This window comes from Podarcis melisellensis, assembly GCF_964234715.1.
Source record: "Podarcis melisellensis genome assembly, chromosome: 16".
Lineage (NCBI taxonomy): Eukaryota > Metazoa > Chordata > Lepidosauria > Squamata > Lacertidae > Podarcis > Podarcis melisellensis.
This window is the reverse complement of record NC_138533.1, coordinates 15788069-15813248: the sequence shown is the minus strand read 5'-3', so window position 1 is coordinate 15813248 and position 25180 is coordinate 15788069. Positions and strand designations below refer to the sequence as shown.

At 52.8% G+C, this 25180-nt stretch overlaps 2 protein-coding genes and 1 long non-coding RNA gene across 11 annotated transcripts in view; 2 read left to right on the top strand and 1 right to left on the bottom strand.

Moving 5' to 3' along the window:
* The window catches only part of LOC309359471, a 155847-nt gene that overhangs the window by 70873 nt on the left and 59794 nt on the right, over positions 1 to 25180 (top strand). The window lies entirely within an intron of this gene.
* Positions 1447 to 7731, bottom strand: LOC309359444 (uncharacterized protein). Of its 8 annotated transcripts, none has more exons than XR_014163835.1 (4): positions 6891 to 7731; positions 3625 to 4633; positions 2843 to 2927; positions 1447 to 1893 (listed from the first exon to the last, which is right to left on the bottom strand). XR_014163835.1 is itself a non-coding variant. In XM_081893095.1 (4 exons), the coding sequence occupies exons 2-3, from the start codon at positions 4616 to 4618 to the stop codon at positions 2879 to 2881; spliced, it is 978 nt and encodes a 325-aa protein (XP_081749221.1). In that variant the 5' UTR covers positions 4619 to 4633; positions 6891 to 7731; the 3' UTR covers positions 1447 to 1893; positions 2843 to 2878. The 8 variants fall into 8 exon arrangements, 6 of the variants coding, with proteins under 6 accessions (XP_081749221.1, XP_081749225.1, XP_081749222.1 ...); XR_014163836.1 differs by having other exon boundaries at positions 2843 to 2915; XM_081893095.1 differs by having other exon boundaries at positions 3690 to 4633.
* On the top strand, positions 6480 to 25035 carry LOC309359456 (uncharacterized protein). 2 transcript variants are annotated; one of them, XM_081893130.1, is made up of 3 exons: positions 6480 to 6678; positions 21903 to 24126; positions 24719 to 25035. In XM_081893130.1, the coding sequence occupies exons 1-2, from the start codon at positions 6532 to 6534 to the stop codon at positions 22122 to 22124; spliced, it is 369 nt and encodes a 122-aa protein (XP_081749256.1). In that variant the 5' UTR covers positions 6480 to 6531; the 3' UTR covers positions 22125 to 24126; positions 24719 to 25035. The 2 variants fall into 2 exon arrangements, with proteins under 2 accessions (XP_081749256.1, XP_081749255.1); XM_081893129.1 differs by lacking the exon at positions 6480 to 6678 and adding an exon at positions 20133 to 20615.

The following is a 25180-nucleotide window of genomic DNA, read 5'->3' as shown; positions in this document are numbered from 1 at the left end:
GCCTCCATTGGGAAACTCTCAAGCAGGACATGAGTTGAAGAGCAATTCTCCCCTCCTGTGGTTTCCAGCAACTGATATTCAGAAGCATTGCTGCCTCCCAGGAGGCAGAGTCATGGCCATCATGGCTTATTGCAGCCTCCTCCTCCTCTATGAATTTGTCCAATTCCCTTTTAAAGCCATCCAAGTTGGTGGTCATCACTGCCCCCTGTGGAAGGGAGTTCCACAGTTTAACTGTGTGCTGCGTGAAGGACCTTGCCCTCAATCTTCCAACATCCAGCTGCTGTGGATGCCCATGACTTCCAAGGGAGGGATAAAAACTGTTCTCTATCCGCTTTATTCCCCTACGCTGCTGCTACGTGTGGGAAGACCCTGCGGCAGCAGAGGCAGCAACCACTTGGGAAAACTCCTGCTTCTTTCCCTCTCGGATCACCCCCTTCGTCCACTGCTTCCTCTTCCTTCCCTCAAAGCACCTGTGGGAGCTCTCCGTACCTGGCCAACTCCAAGGATCTCTGACCATTAGGCCGCGCTGCCGGCTGGTGTCCAACTCCAGCATGATCCTGTGCCAAGTGGCCGGAGCTGGGGAGCGAGGGCCACATGGATGAAAAGCCGTCTCTTTGGGGGTTCTTGTGCCAAAGGGTCCTGGTGCCGACCTGCTTTCATTGTCGCCCAGACAGGAGTTCATGCCAGGATATGAAACCCACACAATCATGGCGGGTTGTGATTCTGCGTCCTACAAGCCCCAGCCAAGCCAGGGAGGTGCAAACTCACCTCTTGCCGTACCACAGCTCAAAGGGTGAAGCTCACTTGGAGGATAAGGGAGAACCCAGGGAGGAGGGAAAGCAGGGGTCGGGGGCACAAGTACAGTCAGATCTTGGTTGTTGAATGCTCTGGAACTCGGACGTTTTGGCTCCTGAACGCCGCAAACCCAGAAAGTGGTTGTTCTGGTTTGCGTACGTTCTTCTGGAACCTGAATGTCCGGCAGCTCCTGCAGCCAATCAGAAGCCGTGATTTGGTTTCTGAACGTTTTGGAAGTTGAATGGACCTCCCGGAACGGATTCTGTTCAACTTCCGAGAGACGACTATTGCTTTATGAGGCGGAAATGGGGATGGAGGTGTCCCCCCAAGGACTCCACAGACATCTGTCTCTTGCCTCAGCTGCTGATGATTGAGGGTCCCAGAAGCCACGCCCAGAGGGCACCGAAGAAAGGTCACGTACAAGCGAGTGGAGTGGGGAGTTTGGAGCTGAAGGCTTCTCCTGCAAGAGCTTCTCCCCACCACCACCCTTGGCTCCGCAAAGGACCACCCCTCCCTCAGCCCCAGCCGGGGGGGTGGGGGGGGGGGGAGAAAGAGCTTGCTTACCTCACAGGCTTCCCCACATCATGAGGTCCCGAGTTCAGATCTGGCTCTGCTGCCAGGGGATCCGTCAGCTGACAGAAGGACAAAGAGTTACACCTCGGAGGCTCCGTCCTTCTGCTTACCTTTCAGAGCGACAAAACCAACCCTTTTGGGCAGAGCAAATGGGAACACAAGGACAGGAAGGCTCTGTCTCCTAACCCAGACAATCCCAGCTGTCCCTCCGCAGAAAGAACCAGACTGGGCACCCCAGCCCAGGGGCAGATCACGCCCGTACCCTCCTCTTGAGTGGTCTTTCCGCCTGGGGGGAGGAAGGCGAGGGGAAAGCATCTTACGGTAGTACCCTAACCCAGACAACCCCCCCTTTCCAGGCCCCTCGCTCACCCCTGCCCAAACGCCCCATTCCTTCCCAGTGCCTACGCTACGAGTGCAAGAGGCCGAAGGTTCGCTTGCAGGGGTTTCGCCTTCTTCTCGGCTGGCTGGTGGCGCTGAGTCGCTTCGGGTCAGCTCTGCCTGCCCGAGGTCACCTTCCAGAAGCAGCTGTCCACAGAAAGAGAAAGTCAATGGAGGGAGAAAAAACAGGGTTAAAAAACCGCTAGATGCCCAGCCCAGGCTGCGTTAGTCAGCCCCACAGACGGGAGCCAGAATTTGCTGCGGATTTGACAATGGTTCCCTAACTCTCCGGGCGAGACGGACGGACGGATGGAGTTAGTGGCGGCAAAGAGAGAGGCAGAGCCCAAAGAGAGGATCACTCTGGAGGGAAAGCAGAGGGAGGGAAGGCAGGAAGTAAACTTGGGGACGGGGGGGATGCGGTAGAGATCAGCAAGAATGGGCAATTCCCTCCCGCCCCATGCAGAAAGTGGGGTGGAGGAAATGGAAGGCAGAGGCGAAGTCGGGCGGCGGCGGGGATTGGGGTGGGTGTAATTTCACGACGAGACGCGAGAGGTTCTGTAAAAGCCATTTAATGATCGACATTTAAAAAAATAAGGGAAAAAAGCAAACGAGTTGCCACGACAGGAACAAGCTCCATTAACCGATTGTACAAAGGCAACAAACAGAACAGAACAGAACGGTACCCAGGAATACTGCAGAAGCAAAAGGAGGCCTCTCTCCCCAGCTCAGGAGCCCGGCAGAGACCTGGGCGACAAGGGGGTCAGAGGTTCGGCAGGCAGCAACACCACGGGGCAAGCAAAGAATTAGCCGGCAGAGAGTTCGGAAGGTTGGCAAACGCCCGCTGCTCCGGGCACGAGGAGAGTTCAAAAAAGCGGGCACGTTTCTACGAGCAAAACCGTCTTCGGCTCACGGCGGGTTCGAAAGGCGGGGGTTGGCGAGGCAGGCGGCGGGTCTTCGAAGCAGGTTTTTTTTTTTAAACAAAAAGGTAACGGCCGGATCAAAAAAAAATAATAAAGGAAAGAGGGTGAAGGAAGAAAAAGGCGAGAGGGCAGGAAGGACGGAGGGTAGGGGGTAAAAAAAATGCAGCGTCACCAACCTTGGAAGGAAGCTGGAGTAAAAAGTCAGCGTGTGATCAGCAAAGGGCCTCACAGACACTGCGGTGGCGATGCCTGCAAAGAGATCTACACAATTCAGGTGCATGCATGCATGTGTGTGTCTGTATATACACAGATGTAATAAGTGTGCATCATATATACACAGAGGTTTGCATCCTATGTGCTGTATTTTGCACAGGCAAACAAAGAGACATGGGGGGTGGGCACAATCTCGGACCCCGTGCACACACACACACACACACACCAGCTGGCCAACCAGCCTGCCAGCTAGCTGAGAGCCCACCTTGCTGGACTGATCCCACAACCTCCCAAGCTTTCCCTTCCCTCTAACATCTGGAGGGCAACAGCTTGGCGAAGCCTGCCTTAAACAGCAGCTGCCGGCCAGGACAGACAATACTGTGCTCGTGTCAACTGTGGCCCCCCAGGGCTTGATCTGGCCCTCAATATCTTCCCCAGGCCCTGCCCCTCATTGAACCCTCCACAAATTCTTTCTTTCCTGGCTAGAAGGTGTCCCTGCATACCCTTGATTGCCGGGAGAAGACAGGGTGCAGAAATCAAATGCCCACATGCAGGGAACGCACTGTAATAATAATAATATTATTTATACCCCACCCATCTGGCTGGGTTTCCCCAGCACTGTAGAGCTGAAGCCCCAGAGGTGGGTGTTTCTGAGCCAATCCCTTCTCCTGCCCACGACCCCCTGCTCCCTCCCACCCCGCCGCCACCCCCCACCCCAAACGACCAAGGACCTCCAGACACTTACTGCCGGAAAAGGCACACCGTGCTCAGAAGGTCTGCGCATACTGGGCGGCGTATGCGCTGGCGTACCTCTCGTAGTACTCCGCCACGTTGTAGGCGGTTCCTATGCTGTACTGGGAGTATGTGGCGGCAGCAGCAGCAGCGGCTGCGTACCCTGGCTGGCTGTAGGCCGGGTTGTAGGTCTGGTTGGCGGCGGCAGTGGCGGCAGCGGCGGCAGCCGCAGCAGCTGCAGCCGCGTAGGGGTCAGCATACTGGGCCACGACGGCGGTGGAGGCAGCTGTCCGCCTGCCCACGGGGCTCCTTTCCCTATAGGCGGCAGGGGGAGGAGGCAAGGCCCGGTCGTAGGCGGCCCGGGCCCGGTCGTAGAGCTCGTACGAGTAGCGGTCGCAGTACTCCCTGTCGTACCAGGCCCGGGGGCAGTAGGGGGTGTAGGCCGGGGGCGGGGGTGGCAGCCGCCCCCTGGAGAAGTAGTAGCTTGGGGACGGGGGAGGCGGGGTGGGCACTGCTGCTGCTGCTGCTGCCGCCGCCCCCTTGGCAGCCCGCAGGGAGCTGTTGCTCTTGGAAAGGGTGACGAAGATTTTCTGGTCCTCCAAAGGGGTGTCGTTGAGGTTCAAGATGGCGTCCATGGCCTCCCTTTCCTTGGCCATGTGGACGAAGGCGTAGTTCTTGACAATGTCGCACTCCACCACTTTGCCGAACCTCTCAAAGAGCTGGCGGATCTGGGAGGTGGTGGCCTTGGCGGAGACGTTCCCCACGTAGATCTTGGTGGCGTTTCGGATCTTGGAGGTGGCGTATTCCACCGTCAGGTGGGCCCCGTAGAACTCGCTCTTGTGCAGGGCGCTGATGGCCTGGTGGGCCTCGTCCTCCTTCTCCATGTGCACAAAGGCAAAGTTCTTGAGGATGTCGCACTCGTTCACCTGCCCGTACTGCTCAAAGAGCTTCCTCAGCTCCTCGGCCGTCACCACGGGAGACAGGCCCCCCACAAAGATCTTCACCATGGTGGGTGAATTGCGCTGAGGGCAAGAAGGAGGGAAAGGGGTCACAGCAGAAGGGAAAGGCGCTCCCTTCTCCCTCTCTCATGCAGAGGCATCCATTTCCCACCCTTCCCAACAGGCGTCCAACAAATAAACAACCTGAAGGCAGCCCTGTTCAGGGAAAATTTTAATGGTTGATGTTTTACTGTGTTTTTAATATTTTGTCGGAAGCTGCCCCGAGTGGCTGGGGCAACCCAGTCAGATGGGTGGCATATAAATACCATCATCATCATCTCCACATCTGCAGATATCTGGTTTTTCCTCCAAGCTCAACACCAGCCTTGCCCAACCTGGTGCCCTCCAGATGTTTTGGGCTACAACTCCTCCTCCAGATGTTCAGCCCAACTGAGCACATCTAGATGGCACCATGCTGGAAGAGGCTGGTCAACACTGGCAGGCAGCAACTCATCAGGGCTTCAGACATTTCTAGCCCAACCTGAAGATGCTGGTGGGGATTCAACCTGATGCCTTCTACATGCCAAGCAGGGGCACTGCCCACTGACTTACAGCCCCCTTCCAACTTACTGGCTGGGTTATTGAGATCGGTCATTGTTTCATAGCAGTTTTTGCATTGTTTAGAGAGTTGTTACATCTTGTTTTCGTATATTGTTGTTTTAACTCTTTGAATTTCTTACATTACTTTTGCTAATTTTATTGTTTTATTCTTTTTGTAAATTGCTTTGAAGTGCCTTTTTTTAAAAAACAATCAAGTGGTGTATACATTTTATGAAATAAATAAATTGTTCTACTTGTTCAAAAGATTTATTCAACAGTTCTTGGATAAGGATATTGAATGTTAAAACAAAAAAAATTCCTTCCAGTAGCACCTTAAAGACCAACTAAGTCAGTTCTTGGTATGAGCTTTCGTGTGCATGCACACTTCTTCAGATACACTCACTTCTTCAGATACACTGAGTGTATCTGAAGAAGTGTGCATGCACACGAAAGCTCATACCAAGAACTGACTTAGTTGGTCTTTAAGGTGCTACTGAAAGGAATTTTTTTTGTTTTGACTATGGCAGACCAACACGGCTACCTATCTGATATTGAATGTTGATAGTTGTAGGGGTTAGACTGTACAGAGGTCAGCAAACTTTTTCAGCAGGGGGCCGGTCCACTGTCCCTCAGACCTTGTGGGGGGCCGGACTATATTGGGGGGAATGAACAAATTCCTATGCCCCACAAATAACCCAGAGATGCATTTTAAATAAAAGCACACATTCTACTCATGTAAAAACATGCTGATTCCTGGACCGTCCGAGGGCCGGATTTAGAAGGCGATTGGGCCGGATCCGGCCCCCGGGGCCTTAGTTTGCCTACCCATGGCACTAGGATCTGGGAGTCCAGGATCAAATCTCTGCTCAGCCATCAAACTCACTGGGTGACCTTGGGGCCAGTCACTGCCTCTCTCATCCCAACCTACCTCACAGGGTTGTTGTGAGGATAGGATGGGGAGCAGGAGAATCATGCATGCCCCCTTTAGCTTCTTTGAGCAAATGCAGTACAATAGTAGCAATAATAATAAAAAATTGCATTGTTCTGCTTATCTCTGCTAAACAGATATATTCAACAGTGATTGACTATTTTGATCTTGGTCACCGGTTCATGAGCTATTTTGCAAAGTTCTATATCTGGTTCTTCCAAGAGACCTACCCTAAGCTGCTAGGACCACAATCTGGTGGAGAAGCACATGGGGTGAGTTCAGTGGGGTGCCCCAATTTCCTCCCCTCGCCCCTGAGAAGCCCACTCTCCCCCACCCACCCAGCACCCCAGGAGGTTTGCAGGGCTGGTGGAACCCAGGCAGACCCCTCCCCACCTTCTGAACAGCAGAGCAGAGATGGTGGGGAAACACCCCGCCCCCCAATGTCACCCTCCAGATGTGCTGCTGGCCTCCAATGCCCTACAGCCCCAACCGGGGTGCAAAGATGTTGGTGATGGGAGCCGCATCTGGATGGACCACAACGTCCTCCATCCTCGCCTTGCCGCCTGGATGCAAGGCTCCCGCTTCTCCTGGACGGGGTGGGGTAGGTTGTCCCCGTCTCTCGGGACCTTCTCTGGCGGGGGAGGGCACAAGAAGGCGACCCCCACCCGGCACGTGGCTCCATCCCAGCCAAGGACCTGGGGGGGGGATAGGGGCGGGAAAGGCAGTTTGGGGAACCGTGCAAGGCGTGGGGTTTTGCACGGGGGGGAGGGACTCTGGTGCGCCCCCTCCACCAACACCCCCCACCTCACTTACCTGCCGGTCTCCGGGATGCTCTGCAAGGCCAGATGGCCTCCCCGCCGGGCTGGGATGGAGCGGCCTAGGAGGACTGCGCCATGTTGGGCTGCTGCTCCATCACGTGGCTGGTGTGGGTGGGGGACACACACACAGACACAGAACGAGCGATCCGCCCCCGAAGCTATTCTTTGGGGAGGGGGCGCGGCTGCTCCTCCCTATGGCAGGCTTTGCACGTGGGAACGCGCCCAGGCTTTGCACGAAGGGCGCACCAAGGTCCTGCAAACTGCAAGGCGAGGCTGCTCTCTGCAGCTGCTGGGGGAGGGAGCCCGGCGTCTTGAGTGGGGCTGAGGCAGTGATACGTAGTGGTTAGAGCGCTGACCTACTAGGACCTGGCAGACGCGGGTTCAAATCCCTACTCAGCCCTGGGTGCGACTTTGGGGGCCGGTCACTGCTTCTCCGCTTAACCTACCTCACAGGGTTGTTGTGGGTAAGTTAAATGAGGAGGGGGAGAACCCTGCGCATCACACCCGGAGCTCCTTGGAGAAAAAAAGGTGGTGCTAGAAATGGGATTAATAAGGTGCCTTTCCTCCCTGAATATGGCCTGCTTCTCCCACTGTTGATGTGACCTATACTCCTAAAGTGCATTCACACGTTTAAGGCCACCTTTGATTTGATGGCTAGCTTTTGATCTGAAGGCCGCTCAGGCAAAGACCACCACACAGGACCCTTTTCTGCAAGCGAGGGGTGTGAGCGGGAGTCAGGCCCTGGTGTAGACTACTGTGGAGCGTTGTTTGCAGGACTGCCCTTGAAGGTGGCCCCAAAATCGCAGCTTGGATGGGCTACAGCTTCCAGGGTACTAACTGGGTCCGGTCACTTGGAGTATGTCTTGTTACGGAAAATCTGGGTGCGTATTTACCCTGCCACCCAGCCAATCGGACCAAAGTCCGTGGGTCTTTGCGGAAGAAAAAGAAGCTCAGCCGGACGCAGGAGCAAAGTACGAAGATCCAAGTTTATTGGCCAACAGGTTCAAGACGAGATTTGAACCCCGAGAATGGGGCGACATAAACTTTTAAAAGTTCCCTCCAAGTCCCAGAATACAGTGCATGAAACGTCATGAATTCATTATGGGAAGGTTGGGTTTCATGGATTTCATCATGAATACATTACACACGTCACGAATATCTCAGAGAAGAGGTGGGGTTACACTAATTAACATTTGAGATAAGGGAGGGGGAAATATGTAGAGCGAGAGATACACATAGGTAAACATTTATCAAGCACCGGTGGTGGCAGGACAAAGGGCCAGAGATATGCATCGTCTGCCACCTGGTATTGCCCGGAGGAAGGGTTATGGGAGGTGATCCGACAGGATTAAGAAGTTCCTGTGTACGTGCCCTGTCGCTCTGGGGATTATGGAAGTAGGGATCGTATCATGGAGTGCGAAGGGAGCTGAGTTGAATGACACCAAGAGCAAAGAAATCGGAGTTATGGTTGATTTTATGTCAATTTCTAAAGGTTTCCTATGCCTTCTGACCTATTCTGTATTGGTGATCAAAAGCGGAAACAAAATGGACACATTGTAGCAAGAATGGATACATTTTGACAGTTTTACGAGGTCTCTGGTTTCGGATCCATTGTTCTCACCGTGGGGGGCCGTCAGCAGCTTGTCAGTAGGTTCAATGAGGCGTGCAAGAGCTCCCTGAGCTAGCTCCTGCAGGACGAATGCATGGTTGTGATTGGCTAAGACGCAGCCATAGGAATAAGCGGAGATACAGGAGCGCCCGGTCTACTCGTTCTAAGTATGGAGCGCAAATAGCCATAGGAAGAGATAGGAGAATATATTCATATATTTGAGCTTATTTCGCTCGTGGAAGAAAGAAGGGAAAGAGGGGTTTTCTGGGAGAAGTGTGGTGCTTGTGCAACTGTGAGGGGGACTGGCGGTGGATACTCTTGAGGTCATCGCCTCGGTCGTTCACGGGAGAGGGGGGGGAAGAGGAGGTACCCCCCCCCGTTCCCGATCCGTATCAGTCCCCCATTCGGAGATAGATTTGCATCAAAGTTCTGAAAGAACTTGCAAATCCTTTCTCCGCACCACAGGAACGCTAAATTTCAGTGATCTCGTATTCCCCTTCCCCCAGATGCCTCATCTGTACATAGTCTGGGAAGGTGGTATGTTGGGAACGGGAATAGGCTCGGAGAGAGAAGGAGTTAGGCGGGGAGGAATGGCGGGGGCGAAGGAGGGAACAGCAGGGATTAATACAGTGCACAGTACAACATAAAACAGACACAGAAAGCACAGCGGTCAAGATGATGAGCAGCATGACTTTCAGTAATTGTCGGAGCCATCCCAACTTAGGTAACCATCCCCACAAGTCCACATCGGATAGTCCCTCATGTTGGATATCGTGTAGTCTCCCTGCTAACTCGTGAATATTGTTCAAATGTCCAGTTATATTTAAGGTCTGGTCCGTCACGTATGTGCAGCACTCGGTGCCTATTAGGGCACAGGTGCCTCCTTGACTGGACAAGAGGAAGTCCGTTGCAATCCTCGTCTGTAAGCTCAACTGCCTTACCTCGGATAGTTCCGACATGAGAGAGTCCGTGATCTGGGTCGCCTCCTGCATAAACTTAAGGAGGATGTCAGTGAGCCGAAGGATATCCACATGGTTTGAACCGGCGCCGTAGGCAGGGAAAAGCGCTCGGCCTACGGTCTCCCCATTTGCAGCAACGTCTGACAGGTCTGACAGCTCCTTTTGTTCCCTCTTATTCCGTTGTCTTCCAGGGGGTAGGTGTGGAACTATCCTTATTCCGGGGACAATGTAGCCGACGAAGCAGGCTCCGGACATGTGTGGGCTCACCCATGTATATGCGCGGTGTCCGCACACCCAGAATAGGCCGCTGAGGTAAGATTCCATTCTGCCTGAAGCAAAGGTTTGCAGCAGCATGGAGTCCGAAGGTCGGGGCTTCCAGTCGAAGGGGTGTCCGACGGCAGCGGCCCAGGCGACTGTGAGATTTGGAAAAGTCCGGGACTCCCTTGTGTTGGTGAAGGTGACCAGGCCAGTTGGCAGGATTTCGAGAGTGTTGGGACATGTACTGGATCCAATGAAGGTTCCTTCTCCGGAGAAGCTGCGGCAAAGGGGCCCCTTCGTGGGGCCGGTGAGATAGAGATATTGATGTGTCAAGTTGAGGGCGGTTAGGTTCCAGGAAGTAACGTTTCCGGAGCGGAATTGTTCCAAGGTCACTGGCACTGGGACTAGTGGGAGGCTCTGCTGTAGGTGGCTAGGCGCGTGGGCGCAGATCCAGCAGTCCGGGTACGGTGCCTCCTTTGCCACCTGGCTGAGAAGTTTAATATAGGAGTTTCGCTCCCAGGATGAAAGGAGGTCTTCTCCCGGGAGTGCAGAGTCAGTGCCGAACTGTCGAGGTGCTGTGCCGACTGGGTGGAGTGGGTCGGTAGTGTTTAATAACCGCCTATCCCTGGCGATACCGCCGCATCTCAGGGGTCCGGCATGGTCCCATGAGGGGGGGCGCGAAGGGTGTATGGGGTGGTGCCAACCTTCAAGATATTCAGCCCCTTTCCACTCATGAGTGACCCCTAGGTTCCATAAGCAGCAGAATCGCCGCAGGCAGAGTCCCTGGAGTTGAGGCTTCTGGGTTTCTGGGGTGGAGAGGAGACACTGGAACCCGAAAATCAAGTTTCCAGAGGGGTGGTTTGAGCCCGTGTAAGCGTGGGAGGCCCCTCCTACCTCGACTTCGGTCCAGTTCGGGTTTAGTGAAATCTCTCCGTTCGCGTAGAGAAGATAAGTCCCGTTTTGGCAGGTTAAGCGGTAAGAGGAGTGGTCAAGAGTGAGGGCCGCGGACCCGATACGGCGCAAGTCCTTGTTTCGGATGAAAAGTTCCCAGTATTCGTCGTTGGCGAGTCGGGGTACTAAAGAATGGCGCAGTAAGATCCGAGACTCTGGAAGGCAGAAATCAAAGTCCCCCATTCGATCAGGGTTAGACCTCCCCGTCTCGACCTCATGATAGTCCAAGAAGTGATAGGCCGTTTGTAACCCCGTGCAGTGGTCTGATGATGTGGACTTGACCCAGGATAAGGCGGTGAGAAGAAGGACGGTGCAGGCCAAATCCATGGTCTGGATGCGTGTGGGGAGAGCACAAATAGTCAGACGAGCGAAGGTGTTCAGATAAAGCGAGGTTGTAAAGTGCAGCTATCAGATGAACTGTCAAACGAGGCTGTTAAACGAAGCAAGCTGTCAACGGAGCTGTCGAATGAAGCTGTCAGATGAACTGTCAAACGAGGCTGTTAACGAGGCTGTCAAAGGAAGCGAGCTGTCAACGGAGCTGTCAAATGAAGCTGTCAGATGAACTGTCAAACGAGGCTGTTAACGAGGCTGTCAAAGGAAGCGAGCTGTCAACGGAGCTGTCAAATGAAGCTGTCAGATGAACTGTCAAACGAGGCTGTTAAACGCGGCTGTCACCGCGTCTGAAACGTAGCTTGATGGTGTTGGTATCCGGGATGATTTCGGACGTCCAGTTGGATGTCGTGGTGTCAGGTCCGGTCTGTTGGGCCCGACTTTGGCCCCGATCTGCTGGTCCGGTCTGTTGAGCCCGACTTTGGCCCCGATCTGCTGGTCCGGTCTGTTGATCGTCGTCGTCAATGTATGAGATCGGTGGAGTAGGTGGAGTCGAAAAGGTGAAGTCCTCGCCGTTGCTCTCTTCAGTCTCTTGTGGAGGGGGTGAGGACTTGCACCTAGTGTGATGTAACCAAGAATTCTTCTCACCTACTTTCACGGCGGTTGGCGATGTCAAGAGCACTTGGTAGGGGCCTTCCCACGCGGGTTGGAGTGGTTCCTTCTGGTAGACTTTGACGAGGATCCAGTCACCAGGGTGGAAGGAGTGGGCGTGGACGTCGATGGGCAGGTTCTGTCCCTCGATGGCCGCGTAGTGGTGGAGGCGCTGTAGTTGTGTCTGGAGCTGAATAACATAATTAGTAAGTTCTGCCTCCCCCAGCTCCAGTTCTGAAAGTGGGAATAGAGTGTTGTAGACGGGAGGAGGTCTCCCGAATAAAAGTTCGAATGGAGAGAGTTTCAAACGTCCGGTTGGGGCGCTGCGGATGTTATGAAGAACCAGTGGGAGTGCATTCACCCATTTTAGGCCAGTGAGCTCGCAAAGTTTGCCCAACTGTATTTTTATTTCCTGGTTCATACGCTCTACTTGGCCAGAGGATTGTGGGTGGTATGGAGTGTGGAGGTCCCATTTAATTTGGAGTGTTTTGGCCACTAATTGCACCACTTCCGCAGTAAAGTGGGTTCCCCTATCGCTATCTAAGCGGCGGGGTATGCCATAGCGGGGAATGATATCCTGTAGGAGGGCTCTGGCGACTACGGACGCGGTAGCTTTTCGGCAAGGGAATCCCTCCACCCACGAGGAGAATTGGTCCACTATAATCAAAGCATGTTTAAAGCCTTGGCATTGGGGCAGATCAATAAAATCAAGCTGCAAGTTCTCAAAAGGGACAAAGGCCCATGGTCTGGCTCCTGGTGGCCTCCTGGGTTCACGCTTGGGATTGAAGCGATGGCAAGTAATGCAATTCTTTGATGCTGCTGCTGCGGCGGCAGCTATCCCGGGTGCATACCAAGATCTAATGATATGTTCCATTAATCTCCCTTTTCCCCAATGTGTCCGCTGATGAAGAATCCTCACTACTTTTGGAGTCCAGGCCTTTGGAAGGACGGTTCTGCCATCGGGGAGGACCCAGATGCCCTGTTGTTCGGTGGCACCTATCGATTCCCACATAGCCTTTTCATCCCCTGGGGCAGATTTGTAGATTTCCGTAAGGTCAAGGTCTGCTGGTAGTTGGAGGGCTTGAAACTCGGATTCATTGTTGGGGATGCGTAGGGCAGCCATCTGTGCGGCTTTGTCGGCTCGTCTGTTTCCTTTAGATACCGAGTCCCTGCCCTTGGTATGGGCTTTGCAGTGGACAACGGCTATAGCGGCCGGTAGATGGATCGCCGTGAGAAGTCGCTCAACTAGGGCGGCGTGCGAGATTTGAGACCCGGCGGCGGTTAAAAAACCTCTCTGGAGCCAAATTTGGCCGGTTGTATGCACCAGACCGAAACAGTATTTACTATCAGTATAGATGGTTATCCGCTTCCCTTCACCAATCTCGCAGGCACGCAGCAGCGCAATTAATTCGGCGGCTTGGGCACTGTACTGGGAGTTAATTGGGTTTGACTCTAGTACTTCGAAGTCGGAGACCACCGCATACCCAGTCTTCCTAACCCCGTCGATTACTTTAGAACTACCATCAGTATATAGTATTAGGTCCGGGTTCTCCAGGGGGAGATGATCTAAATCTTCACGGGGCTTTTCGGCTTGCCGGACTATAGTGGTGCAGTCATGATGTGGGGTGCCATCATCAGGAAGGGGTAGCAGGGTAGCGGGGTTTAGGGAGTTGACACGTTTAATGGTGACATTGGTTGGGGTTAGTAGGAGGGCTTCGTATCGGTTGAGGCGGGAGTTTGAGAAATGGTGGCATCCTTTTAAGGTTAAGAGGGTTGAGACTGAATGGGGAACGTGAAGGGTGATTTCGTGGCCCAGGACTGTTTCTTGGGCTTTCTCGAGGAGGACAGCAGCGGCTGCAATGGCTCTCAGGCAACTGACAGCCCCTTTAGCAGTGTTGTCGAGTTGCAGACTATAATATGCTACTGGCCTCTCTTGGTCGCGAAAGGGTTGGGTTAGGACACCGGAGGCTACCCCCATTTGCTCGTGGATGAAGAGGTTGAAAGGGATTCGGTAGTCGGGTAATCCTAGGGCAGGGGCAGATCTGAGTTCCCGTTTTAGTCGTTCGAAAGAGTTGTAAGCTTCTTTTTCCCAGACCAAGGTGTCTGGGTGGTCCTGACGCGTCATAACAGTTAAGGGCTTCGTTATTTCGCTGTAACCAGCGATCCATGCTCGGCAGAAGCCGGCCATGCCAAGGAAGCCGCGCAACTGTCGTTTTGTTTTTGGGAGAGGGATTTTAGTAACTGCCTCAATCCTGTCAGTGGCTAGACTTCGGGTCCCTACTCCCAAGATGTGTCCCAGATACTTGACTTCTTGTTTACAATATTGGAGTTTCTTTGGAGACACCTTATGTCCTTTCTTTGCTAATTCTGATAGGAGGTGTTTAGTGTCTATCTTACACGCCTCCTCACTGGTAGAACACAATAAAATATCATCCACGTAGAGAAGCAAGGTGGAGCTAGCCGGTGGGTGGATGTCCTCTAAGTCCTGATGTAATACGGCCGAAAAAATTGCGGGTGACTCTACATAGCCTTGGGGCAGTCTGGTCCAAGTTAGTTGGCCGGGTCCCCAGGTAAATGCAAAAAGGAATTGGCTGGCCGGGTCCAAGGGTATACTGAAGAAGGCGGAACACAGATCTGCGGCGGAGTACCACGTCGTCCCTGCTGGAATTGCGTTTAGGAGGGAGTTCGGGTTGCCCACTACCGGGTGTCTAGGTATTACGAATTGGTTCACTAATCTCAAGTCCTGTACAAAGCGGTACCGTATAGGTGCCCCCTCCTTTGCGGGCTTCTTGACCGGGAGAACTGGGGTATTACAGGGTGAAGCGCACGAGACTAGGATCCCCTTTTCGAGGAAGTCCTCAATCATGGGTGTTAGGCCTTCTATGGCTTCTTTGGGCAGAGGGTATTGCTTGGTGCACGGGAAGGGCAAGTCACTTCGGTAGGTGATCTTGACTGGAGTAGCAGAGAGTAAGAGTCCGACTGAGGTTGATTCAGTGCCCCATAGGGAGGGGGGCAATTCGTTTTCCAGGTCCAAAGGGAGTTCAGGAAACTGTCTGTCCGCTTTGGATTCCTGGACGATACCTTGGAACATGGGAATAGAGTCCCCTGGCATATGTAGGTAAATGCCATCCGAGGAGCATTTTATGGTGGCGTTAAGTTTGCAGAGGAGGTCTCTGCCAAGGAGATTGACAGGGCTGCTTGTTAGGAGGAAAGTGTGTTCCGCCAGTAATGGTCCGAGGGTGACTTTGGCCGGTCGCGAGAGCGGACAAGTGCGGGGTATCCCATCCAGTCCCATTACTTTCTTGGTTACTGTCCCTGGTTGCAGGTGACTGTCGGTTAGGGTGGAATAGGTAGCCCCTGTGTCTAGTAGACATTGATAGGGGTGGCCGTCAATCTCGATAGTGCAGACCGGGTCCTCAGGTGACAATGCAAGAACAGGGCAGATGGTTTGGGTCTGACTGGGATCCCCTTCTAATTGTCAATAAGTGTCCTGATCATCGGGAGGCGGTTGGTTTGGGGGGTGCAAGGGAGGAGCGGTAGCGTTCACCCAAGGGTGGGCAGACTGGTCTATGGTTGGCATTTGGGTTCGGGGTCCCGATTGGGGTCGAGTTTGAGGTATCGGGTTCGAGGGCGTTGGTGGAGCATAAGCCGCTGGTTGGTGGTTGGTGTAGCCTGGGGTTACGTTGGGTTGCGGGGGGAAAGGTGGTTGGCTGGTTCTAGCAGGGAAGGACTTGGGTTCTTGCCCCCCGTAGGGTGGCGCATTTAGGTAAGGGCAGAATCTTTTTATGTGTCCTTCTTCCTGGCAGTAGTAGCACCCTCCAGTCCCCGGTCCCCATTGCCTATAGGGGTTTGGGGGTCCTCCTCCCCGGACCCCCTTTCCTCGGTTGAGACCTCTACCTCGGTTAGGGCCATAAGTGGTTTCCATACTTAGGGCCAAGATCTGTTCGACTTCGGATTTTGTCTCCTTTTTCTTTCTCTCATCTCGAGAGTTGTAGATGGATTTCGCAATGGACAAGATTTCATTTACACTCTTTCCATCATATCCAATTTGAAGATTCAGGGCTTTCCTAATGTCTTGGCAGGCCTGATCCTTGAAGAAACCTTTAACGATCACTTCATGTTGCGGATTCTCGGGGTCGATTCCTCCCCATGTTTTGATGGCGGAGACTAATCTAGTATAATAATCAGAAGGGTGTTCGTTTGGCCCCTGCATTACCGTTTGGACTTTGGTCCAATTAACGGTGCGTTGTCCGGCTGCCTTTACGCCATCCAGAATGGCTTTCTTAAATAGTTTCAAGCACCAGATCCCATTGGTCGTGTTATAATCCCATGTAGGTTCTACTCGAAGGGATTGTGCGGTGAGCGCCTGCAATCCTTGGGGCCGTCCCCTCTGGTAGTCGGGTGATTCTATAGCTTCCCCGGCTTTAGCCAGAATGTCCGCCTTCTCTGCCTCGTTGAAGAGGGCATTCAGAAGGACGTGGACGTCCGCCCAGGTAGGATTGTGGGTGGAAAAGATTGCGCTGATCTGGCGGTGACATTTGTCCGGATCGTCCCTCAGGGAGGGCATCTGGTTGGACCAAGTTACGAGGTCCGAAGTATAAAAGGGATGATGCGTATACACCATTCGTGGGGGTCCATCAGGTGAGAGAGGTGGGATCGGCAAAGCCCTTAGGGGCATCTGGATCGCTGTAGAGCTCACAGTAGAGCTCACTTGGTCAGAAGGTCCTGGGATCTCTTTGTCATGGTTCAGGGGCTCTGCTGTAAGCTCACAAGGCTCGGAGGGGAGATCCCAATTTCTGTTCGGGACAGGATCCTCAAGGGTGTTGTGGAGCGTTGAGGAAGGGGTTTTAGCTTTGGCCTGCCCGGGGTCTTTGGTTTTAGTCTGTCCAGAGTCCTTAGTTTTAGCCTGCCCAAGGTCTTTCTGGTCCTTTTTGGCTTGCAGCCTTGTGACTCTTCTGCTGCCTTGAGCCCCTTCCTCCCCCCCCTCTTCATCGCTACTCGAACCACTGTCAGACGACGGTGGTGGCGGTGGTCCTTGGTAGTAAAAGGGGACCAGGGCCTGCTGTATATCCTCGTCTTCATAAGGGGGGGGCATTTGCTGTCGACCGGGATTCAATATAGGTAGCTGGTAAGAAGTTGTTCCCCTTGGGGCTTGGAGCACTCTCCTTACGGCCTCAAAGGTAGCCAGGTATTCCAACTGGCGGGGTTTTTCTTCTATTAAGTATTTCTTTAAGTAGTTCAAGCGCTCTTCATTAAACGAACCCCCTGCCGGCCAGCGTAGTTCGGGCTTGGCCGAGGCGGTACTGGCGGGCCAGATTTCAGAGCAGAGGTCCTCTAACTTTTCTTTGGATAATAGCTTGTGGCCAGGGATCGACTTCCAGTGCGTGATGACAAATTGGAGAGGAGAGTCGGGATCCTTCTGAGATCGGGATGGCTTTCTAGAAGCCTTCCTCCCAGAGTGAGCCCGCTCGTGTTTGGAAGCCTGGGTACCCATAGTATATTTCACGCGTGTCTAGACAGGAAAGAGGAGAGAGGGGTCGGTAAAGTTTGGTGGGCCTAGGGTGTTACTCAATAAAGGGCTTGTAGTAACAGAGGGGTCTTCAGTCGCTTGGCAACTTCCTTAGAGAGTTTTTAAAGAGCTCTAGCTATCCGGTATTATTTCCTTTCCTATTTCCTTAACCAATAATCTGGGGTCCCTTTCCACTCTGCCAATCCTGCCCAATTCCTCATGGGCTATTCCCCCCCTGGCAACCTCCTACCTATCGATTACTCTCAGGAAAAGGGGCCCTACTGAACGCCCGCGCCGTGCGGTGCCAGATCGGGTAGTCCCTGGATAGAACTTCGGGTCGAAAATCCCCCTTGCTTTCGGAAGCGGGCTTACAATACACGGGGTACGTAGCCCGACCGGTGCGGCTGGGATTGGGATAGAAAGCAAGACCACTTCCTGCCCCCTAGGAAGGACGCTCGGGAAGATCGGAAAAAGAGCTCCAACCCCTTGCTTTCAACTGGGATGCCCGTTGCGGAGAGTCGGCTATCTTTCAAGTCGGGTCACTCCGTCTTACCCTTCGGGCTCCCAATTGGTGCGGCTGGCTGGAGAGTTTAGAGAAAGGGATAGAGCTCAGAACCCCCCTTTTGGGTCGAGCGGCGGTCCACGGTCTCTCTCACTAACCGGACCAAGAGGTAGGCGAGAAGAAGCGATAGAGAGGAGGGCAGAGAATTCGGTTGCCAGGAGAATTCCACCCCCTTTCCCACCAGTGCACTGGATTTCTTTCCTATACTCACAAGTCTTCTCTGTTGATCCGATCCCGGGATCGATGAACAAGCCGGCTGGATCCCCTTTGCTCCCCGGCTGAACTCCTGGGGCTTTCGATTACCGCCCGGAAGATGGCCGGAGGTCCAAAAGGGTCTTCCCAGGCAAAATGGCCCGGAGCCGGCTGAAGATCTCGGGGCCCCCGGTCAGCAACTCGGGAGAACCGCTGAAAGCCCCACGTTGGGCGCCAAACTGTTACGGAAAATCTGGGTGCGTATTTACCCTGCCACCCAGCCAATCGGACCAAAGTCCGTGGGTCTTTGCGGAAGAAAAAGAAGCTCAGCCGGACGCAGGAGCAAAGTACGAAGATCCAAGTTTATTGGCCAACAGGTTCAAGACGAGATTTGAACCCCGAGAATGGGGCGACATAAACTTTTAAAAGTTCCCTCCAAGTCCCAGAATACAGTGCATGAAACGTCATGAATTCATTATGGGAAGGTTGGGTTTCATGGATTTCATCATGAATACATTACACACGTCACGAATATCTCAGAGAAGAGGTGGGGTTACACTAATTAACATTTGAGATAAGGGAGGGGGAAATATGTAGAGCGAGAGATACACATAGGTAAACATTTATCAAGCACCGGTGGTGGCAGGACAAAGGGCCAGAGATATGCATCGTCTGCCACCTGGTATTGCCCGGAGGAAGGGTTATGGGAGGTGATCCGACAGGATTAAGAAGTTCCTGTGTACGTGCCCTGTCGCTCTGGGGATTATGGAAGTAGGGATCGTATCATGGAGTGCGAAGGGAGCTGAGTTGAATGACACCAAGAGCAAAGAAATCGGAGTTATGGTTGATTTTATGTCAATTTCTAAAGGTTTCCTATGCCTTCTGACCTATTCTGTATTGGTGATCAAAAGCGGAAACAAAATGGACACATTGTAGCAAGAATGGATACATTTTGACAGTTTTACGAGGTCTCTGGTTTCGGATCCATTGTTCTCACCGTGGGGGGCCGTCAGCAGCTTGTCAGTAGGTTCAATGAGGCGTGCAAGAGCTCCCTGAGCTAGCTCCTGCAGGACGAATGCATGGTTGTGATTGGCTAAGACGCAGCCATAGGAATAAGCGGAGATACAGGAGCGCCCGGTCTACTCGTTCTAAGTATGGAGCGCAAATAGCCATAGGAAGAGATAGGAGAATATATTCATATATTTGAGCTTATTTCGCTCGTGGAAGAAAGAAGGGAAAGAGGGGTTTTCTGGGAGAAGTGTGGTGCTTGTGCAACTGTGAGGGGGACTGGCGGTGGATACTCTTGAGGTCATCGCCTCGGTCGTTCACGGGAGAGGGGGGGGAAGAGGAGGTACCCCCCCCCGTTCCCGATCCGTATCAGTCTCAATGCCTGCTCCTAAGAACCTAAGAAGAGCCTGTGGGATCAGGCCCATGGCCCACCTAGGCCACCATCCTGTTCTCACAGCGGCCAACCAGGTGCTGATTTTGTGAAACCCGCAACCAGGATTTGAGCACCAGAGTTTCTCTCCCCTCCAGCCAGTATTTATTGGAATTCTAAGTAAGGGAAAATAAAAGTAGAACATTTACATTGCTGAAATATATTCTTTATTTATTTAAAAACGCTTCTCCCGCTTTTCACCCTGAAGGCCTCAGGGCAGTTTACAGCAATGAAATATGCAATAGTCAAACATTAAATTAAAACATAAATCGAGCCTCCAATATCTATAACCTTGAGCATTTAATATAAATAATAATAATTGGTTTTTTAAATAAAAAAATATTTATATATAAAATAAGAGAGAGAAAGAGAAAAGAAAGAAAGCAAGGAACATTCAGGGTACAAAGGCTTCCTGAAACAGAACAGCTTTGACCAGGTGCCAGAAACTCTGAAGGGACAGTGCCTGCCTAACTTCTTGCAGAAGGGAGTTCCTCACAGTTGGGCCCACGGCATTTATTTGTTTATTTGTGACACGGGTGGCGCTGTGGGTTAAACCACAGAGCCTAGGACTTGCCGATCAGAGGGTCGGCGGTTCGAATCCCCATGACAGGATGAGCTCCCATTGCTCGGTCCCTGCTCCTGCCAACCTAGCAGTTCGAAAGCACATCAAAGTGCAAGTAGATAAATAGGTCCCACTCCAGCGGGAAAGTAAACAGCGTTTCCATGCGCTGCTCTGGTTCACCAGAAGCGGCTTAGTCATGCTGGACACATGACCCGGAAGCTGTACGCCGGCTCCCTCGGCCAATAAAGCAAGATGAGCGCCACAACCCCAGAGTCAGTCACAACTGGACCTAACGGTCAGGGGTCCCTTTACCCTTTTTATATGTGTGCCACATGTGGGAGGAAAGCAGGGGGGATTAAAAGGTAGCAAATAAATGAGCAATTGGCCAGCTGACGGAACCCTCTCCCGATGTCACCCACGCGACTGGCCAATGGGGCTGGCGCATCTGTGACATCACAGACCAGGGCCTGCTTTGCCCCAGGGACTCCGCCACTATTTGTATTCACCATGCACAGCCTGCTGTGGGTGCTGTGGCTCTGCCAGGGAAGCTCTGCCGTACGCCGTGCTGCAGTGGAAGAGCAGAAGGAAGCCGTCTCCCCCGGGGCTTGGGACAGCTTGGCATTTGGCTCCATCGTGGTTCTGGTGCTGGTCCTGGGAGCGAAATGGCTGCACACGAAGCCCAAGGCAGAAGATGCACGGGTAAGAAAGGGAAGGGAGGTGGGGGGGGGTTCCAAGAGACAAACAGAAGGAGATTAGAAGAGCCAAAGGGGGCTCATCCTGCCCTCACAGTGACCAGCCAGGTGCTCCAAAGGGAAACCCGCAAGCAGGACCCGAGCACAAAGGCAACTCTCCAGTCATCGTTCCCCATCAGCTGGTATTCAGAGGTAGACTGCCCCTGAGCGTGGAGGTTCTGTTATCACAATACAGTGGTCCCTCTGGTTACATACGCTTCAGTTTACATACGCTTCAGGTTACAGACTCCACTAACCCAGAAATAGTACCTCAGGTTAAGAACTTTGCTTCAGGATGAGAACAGAAATCGCACGGCGGCAGCAGGAGGAGGCCCCATTAGCTAAAGTGGTGCTTCAAGTTAAGAACAGTTTCAGGTTAAGAACGGACCTCCGGAACGAATTAAGTACTTAACCCAAGGTACCACTAGACTTCTGCAAGGAGAGGCCTGTAGCTGGATCAGATCATAGGGGGCCTGTCTAATCCAGTGTCCTGAGATGCCGCCAGCAAGCAGGACCTGGGTGCAACAGCAATGCTCTCTTCCCCATTCGGGATTCTGAGCAACTGTTATTCAGAGGCATACTGGAAGAGATTGGCCACTTGGGAAGGTAGCTCATCTAGGAGAAGGAAAACTCAAGTCCTAAGTCTCTGCTGGGAGAAGAACAGGCTAAGGCCTCGGCCCACTATACCTGAAGGAGCATCTCCACTCCCATCGTTCAGCCTGGACACTGAGGTCCAGCTCCAAGGGCCTTCACTGTGAGAAGCGAAGTTACAGGGAAACAGGCAGAGGGCCTCCTCAGTAGTGGCACCCGCCCTGTGGAACGCCCTCCCATCAGATGTCAAAGAAATAAACAACTATCTGACATTTCGAAGACATCTGAAGGCAGCCCTGTTTAGGGAAGTTTTTAATGACTGATGTTGTAATGTATTTTTAATCTTTTGTTGGAAGCCGCCCAGAGTGGCTGAGGAAACCCAACCAGATGGGTGGGGTATAAATAACAAATTTATTATTATTATTATTATTAGCAAACCCTACACAAATCTGGAGTGGAGTTCCTAAGACAGTTGGATGGCGCCTTAGACTCCTCCTTCAATAAAAAGTATTGCTCTGGTTTCCTTTCGACCCCATCAGCAATTTGGCAAGCGTTGCTCTGGCTGCTAGGGGCACCCTTTGCCTGTTTTATCTCAAGCATCTTCCTGTAATGTTCACAGCCCCTCGCACTCCCTGACCAACATCCTCCTCCTCCTCCTCCGCAGGAAGAAGCCCAGCTGGCCCACGAACAGGATCTGGAGCGGCACCTCTTGCACGCCTTCTTCCAGATGGAGCTGGAGCTGGTGAAGCTGGTGACGCTTGTGCGGAACCACAAGGCCGCCCTCACCCTGCGCCACCGCGGCTGCCGGGCACCCGAGTGCCAGCTGGCCAGGGAAAGCGCCAAGGCCTTCAACTTGGTGGTGTTTGACATCGAAGAGGAGGACTGAGCCTGGGGACCGGGGAGGGTTTGGAAAGCAATACTCAAAATAGTAATAATAAATCTATGGCAGAGGAGGCCGCAGGGCACCTTCATGGGGGCAGAAATTGCGCCGGTTCTGCAGTCAAAGGAATTGGGAAATGCAGGCAGAAGTGCCACAGGGAAGGCACAGGGAAGAGGGAGAAGTCGGGGTGGGGGAATAATGCTGGAGAGCAGGGCTGGGCGATATATATATCAATATATCATCCCAAACTGGTTTGAAGTCCATATCATAATTTTTGACCTGGCAGTATATTGCAAATCATGATGTGTGTGGTTGTGTGTGTGTGTGTGCACACGTGTGTGTGCGCTAGGTAAAAATCACACTGTGGGGGGAAACGTTAAGCCAGCCTATGCTTCTCCTGATTCCTGCAGCCCCTGATTCCTGCAGCGAATCAGAAGAGTAGGCGCCAGCAAAAATCTCAATGCGGGAAAAACCATGAAGCCAAGCAATGCATCTCTATAGCTCCATCCTCATTTCAGACATTGTGATATATCACTATATCTCAATGTTTAGTTGGTGAGCCATCACGATCTTGAAAACCAGATATCGCCCAGCCCTACTGGAGAGGGGCATTGATAGCAGTATGATTGCATTTTAAGCAGGGGTTCAGTTCTAAGGGTTCTGCATGTACACGAACATTGTGTGTACCCAGACCCTTGCACCATTGTGTGTACCCTCCCCCTGTGACTAGCTGCCAAGTGGACTTTGCCCGTCCCACCCAAGCCAAATTACCTGTTGGAGAAGGAGACGGCTTGTGAATGTTGGTTGGAAGGTAGACCTTACTTTTTGCAATTATACACAGAGAGATGCTTGCAGAGTAAGCAAATAATAAAGTAGTTTGTTATATGTACATAACTTGGATAGGTTTCTCGTCGTAAGCTAACTTAACTGATCTAGAGAAGGCAAAGGCAACCATACTTGCTCCTTTGTTGTCAGAGGAAAGATCCAATGTTACCTCTCATCACTGCATGTGTGTGTGTTTGCTTTAACTCTTTGATTTCCTTGCCTGAATTCAGTCCTTTGAAGCTGCTATTTGCATGGGGAGGAAAGATCACATTCAACGCCAACGAGGCCTGTCCCCATCATGCCAAATAGCACTTTCAGAAGCTTATTGCAATTTTGATAATTATCAGCTTCCTCCCCCACTACACAGCTGATGCTATTTGCATTTTTTAAAAAGAATGAAACCAATCCTGCATATTCAAATAATTGGGGCTCCAAGATGGTGCAAACCACCACCTGGTTGTTATCCCCAAGCTCCAAAGGTAGCCACTTAGTACATTGCTCCCCTCCCCGCCTCCAAAAAAGAGGGCAAGATATCATTTATTTATTTCTTCCATTCATATCCTTCCCTTCCTCTTGAAGGAGCCTGGTGGGGTACCAATTTGCATATGCTAATTATCCAGTTCAGAAACCATTGGCTACGTTTTAAATAAGAGATAAAATACATCTCACCATTGCGGGTGTGCCTGCTCAGTCTGCTGCTTCTGCCCTTCCTCTGCTCCCCTTGGATGCCCCCCCCCACAACCCCCCCCCCCCAGATAGAGAGCACTGTCCTCTGACAGCCTCTCAAGGAGACAAGGGAACCCATCAAAGAGGACATCTGTCCCTGCTGGGCCTCTTGGCTCAGCTCTCCCTGCCAGGAGAGGGCAAGAGGCCACCTCACCTGCCCAGGGGTTTGTGATGTCACTGCTGCTGGTGGCTCAGTGCCGTGGTAAGGCTCAGAGGAAGGCAGGAAATGGCCATGGATGTGGTCCTGGGTGGGTGGATCTGCTGTTTGCTAGGGTGGCTGGCCCCCGCCTGGGCCCTGAGCAACCAGGACAACAGCCTCTCGGAGGACCAGGAGAACTACCAGGTGTATGGGCAGATTCTGTTGTGGCTCGTCAGCCTGGCGTGTTTCTACAGCCTGGTCTGGCTCCTGGGAGGTTTCTCCATGGAGCAGTGCCCAGTGGCTCAGCGTGAAACGGAGGTGAGTGCCTGGGGGCAGCAGAGAACTGGTGCCAAACCTCTGGCATGTGAGGCAGAGGGCAGAAGTCTACATAGGGTGGGCAGACCTACAGGGCTCTCCAGGTTTGCCTGGTCCCTCCAAGTAGCAGGGGGAGGGCTTGAATTTCCAAGTGGGTGAGAGTGTCTTCCTCTTCCTCTTTCTCCTCCTCCTCTTCTTCTTCTTCTTCCTGTACATGCAGCTTGCAAGCTTCAGCCAGGAAGGAGCTGGCTGCAAATTATTGCACAGACACTCCTCTCCCAATTAACCTCCATCTCCAGGGCTCAGTGGTGGGAAACAGAAGGAAGAGGAAGAATCACCAGGGCTGAGGAGGGTCATTAGGAAAGGAGGCGTGTTTCAGGTCTTTGGGGCCTGTGTTTTTCAGGGTTTTAAACACTATTGCAAGCCCCTTGGGTTAAGCCCGGGAATGAACCGGCAGCAAATGCCAGAGGCGGGTGGGAGAAAACAAGTGGGGAAAGGGCAGCCTACCTCGTGGCTCCCTAGACCCCTCCAAGGGAATGTGGCCTTCCCCAGCCCCTGTCTCAACAACTGCTCACTGCTGCCTTTTTCTGATCAGGTCACGGACTGCCACATGCCCCCACCGCACACGCCTTGTGGGCCCCGGCGCGGCTGCTCTGTCCGGTCTGGCCTGAAGTCGCTGGGGTACATGGAGCAGGAGCTGGTGAGCTTGATGTACAGGCTGCGGAAGCTCAAGATGGCCCTGGCCACGGGCTGGCTCACTGCGAACAGGCAGAGCAGGAGCACCCAGGCTGATCTTCCCGACGACTTTGTGATCTACGCAGTCCAGGACGAGACATAGGCAGTGCCCCAGACGGAGCAGAGGAACCTGGGAGGATGCTGCGGGATGAGAAATAAACAGTGAATTCTGCACGATGATCTTGTTGGCGCAGTGCCATGTACTTAAGCCAGGAAACAAGTTTGCCTTCCAGGTAGAAAAACTGGAGTCCTCCCTCTTGGCCATAACAGACTCCAGGCTTCTTTTCAGTGGAAGAAAAATCAAGCCTTTGCACTGCCATTA

Excerpts from the sequence above, each read along its gene's own strand:
- LOC309359456 (XM_081893129.1), top strand. The coding sequence starts at position 20,325 with ATGTCACCCACGCGACTGGCCAATGGGGCTGGCGCATCTGTGACATCA. Across the intron at positions 20,616-21,902 it reads CCAAGGCAGAAGATGCACGG|GAAGAAGCCCAGCTGGCCCA; the intron begins GTAAGAAAGGGA and ends CCTCCTCCGCAG.
- LOC309359444 (XM_081893094.1), bottom strand. The coding sequence starts at position 4,618 with ATGGTGAAGATCTTTGTGGGGGGCCTGTCTCCCGTGGTGACGGCCGAG. Across the intron at positions 2,928-3,689 it reads GTGGCGGAGTACTACGAGAG|ATCTCTTTGCAGGCATCGCC; the intron begins GTACGCCAGCGC and ends TGAATTGTGTAG.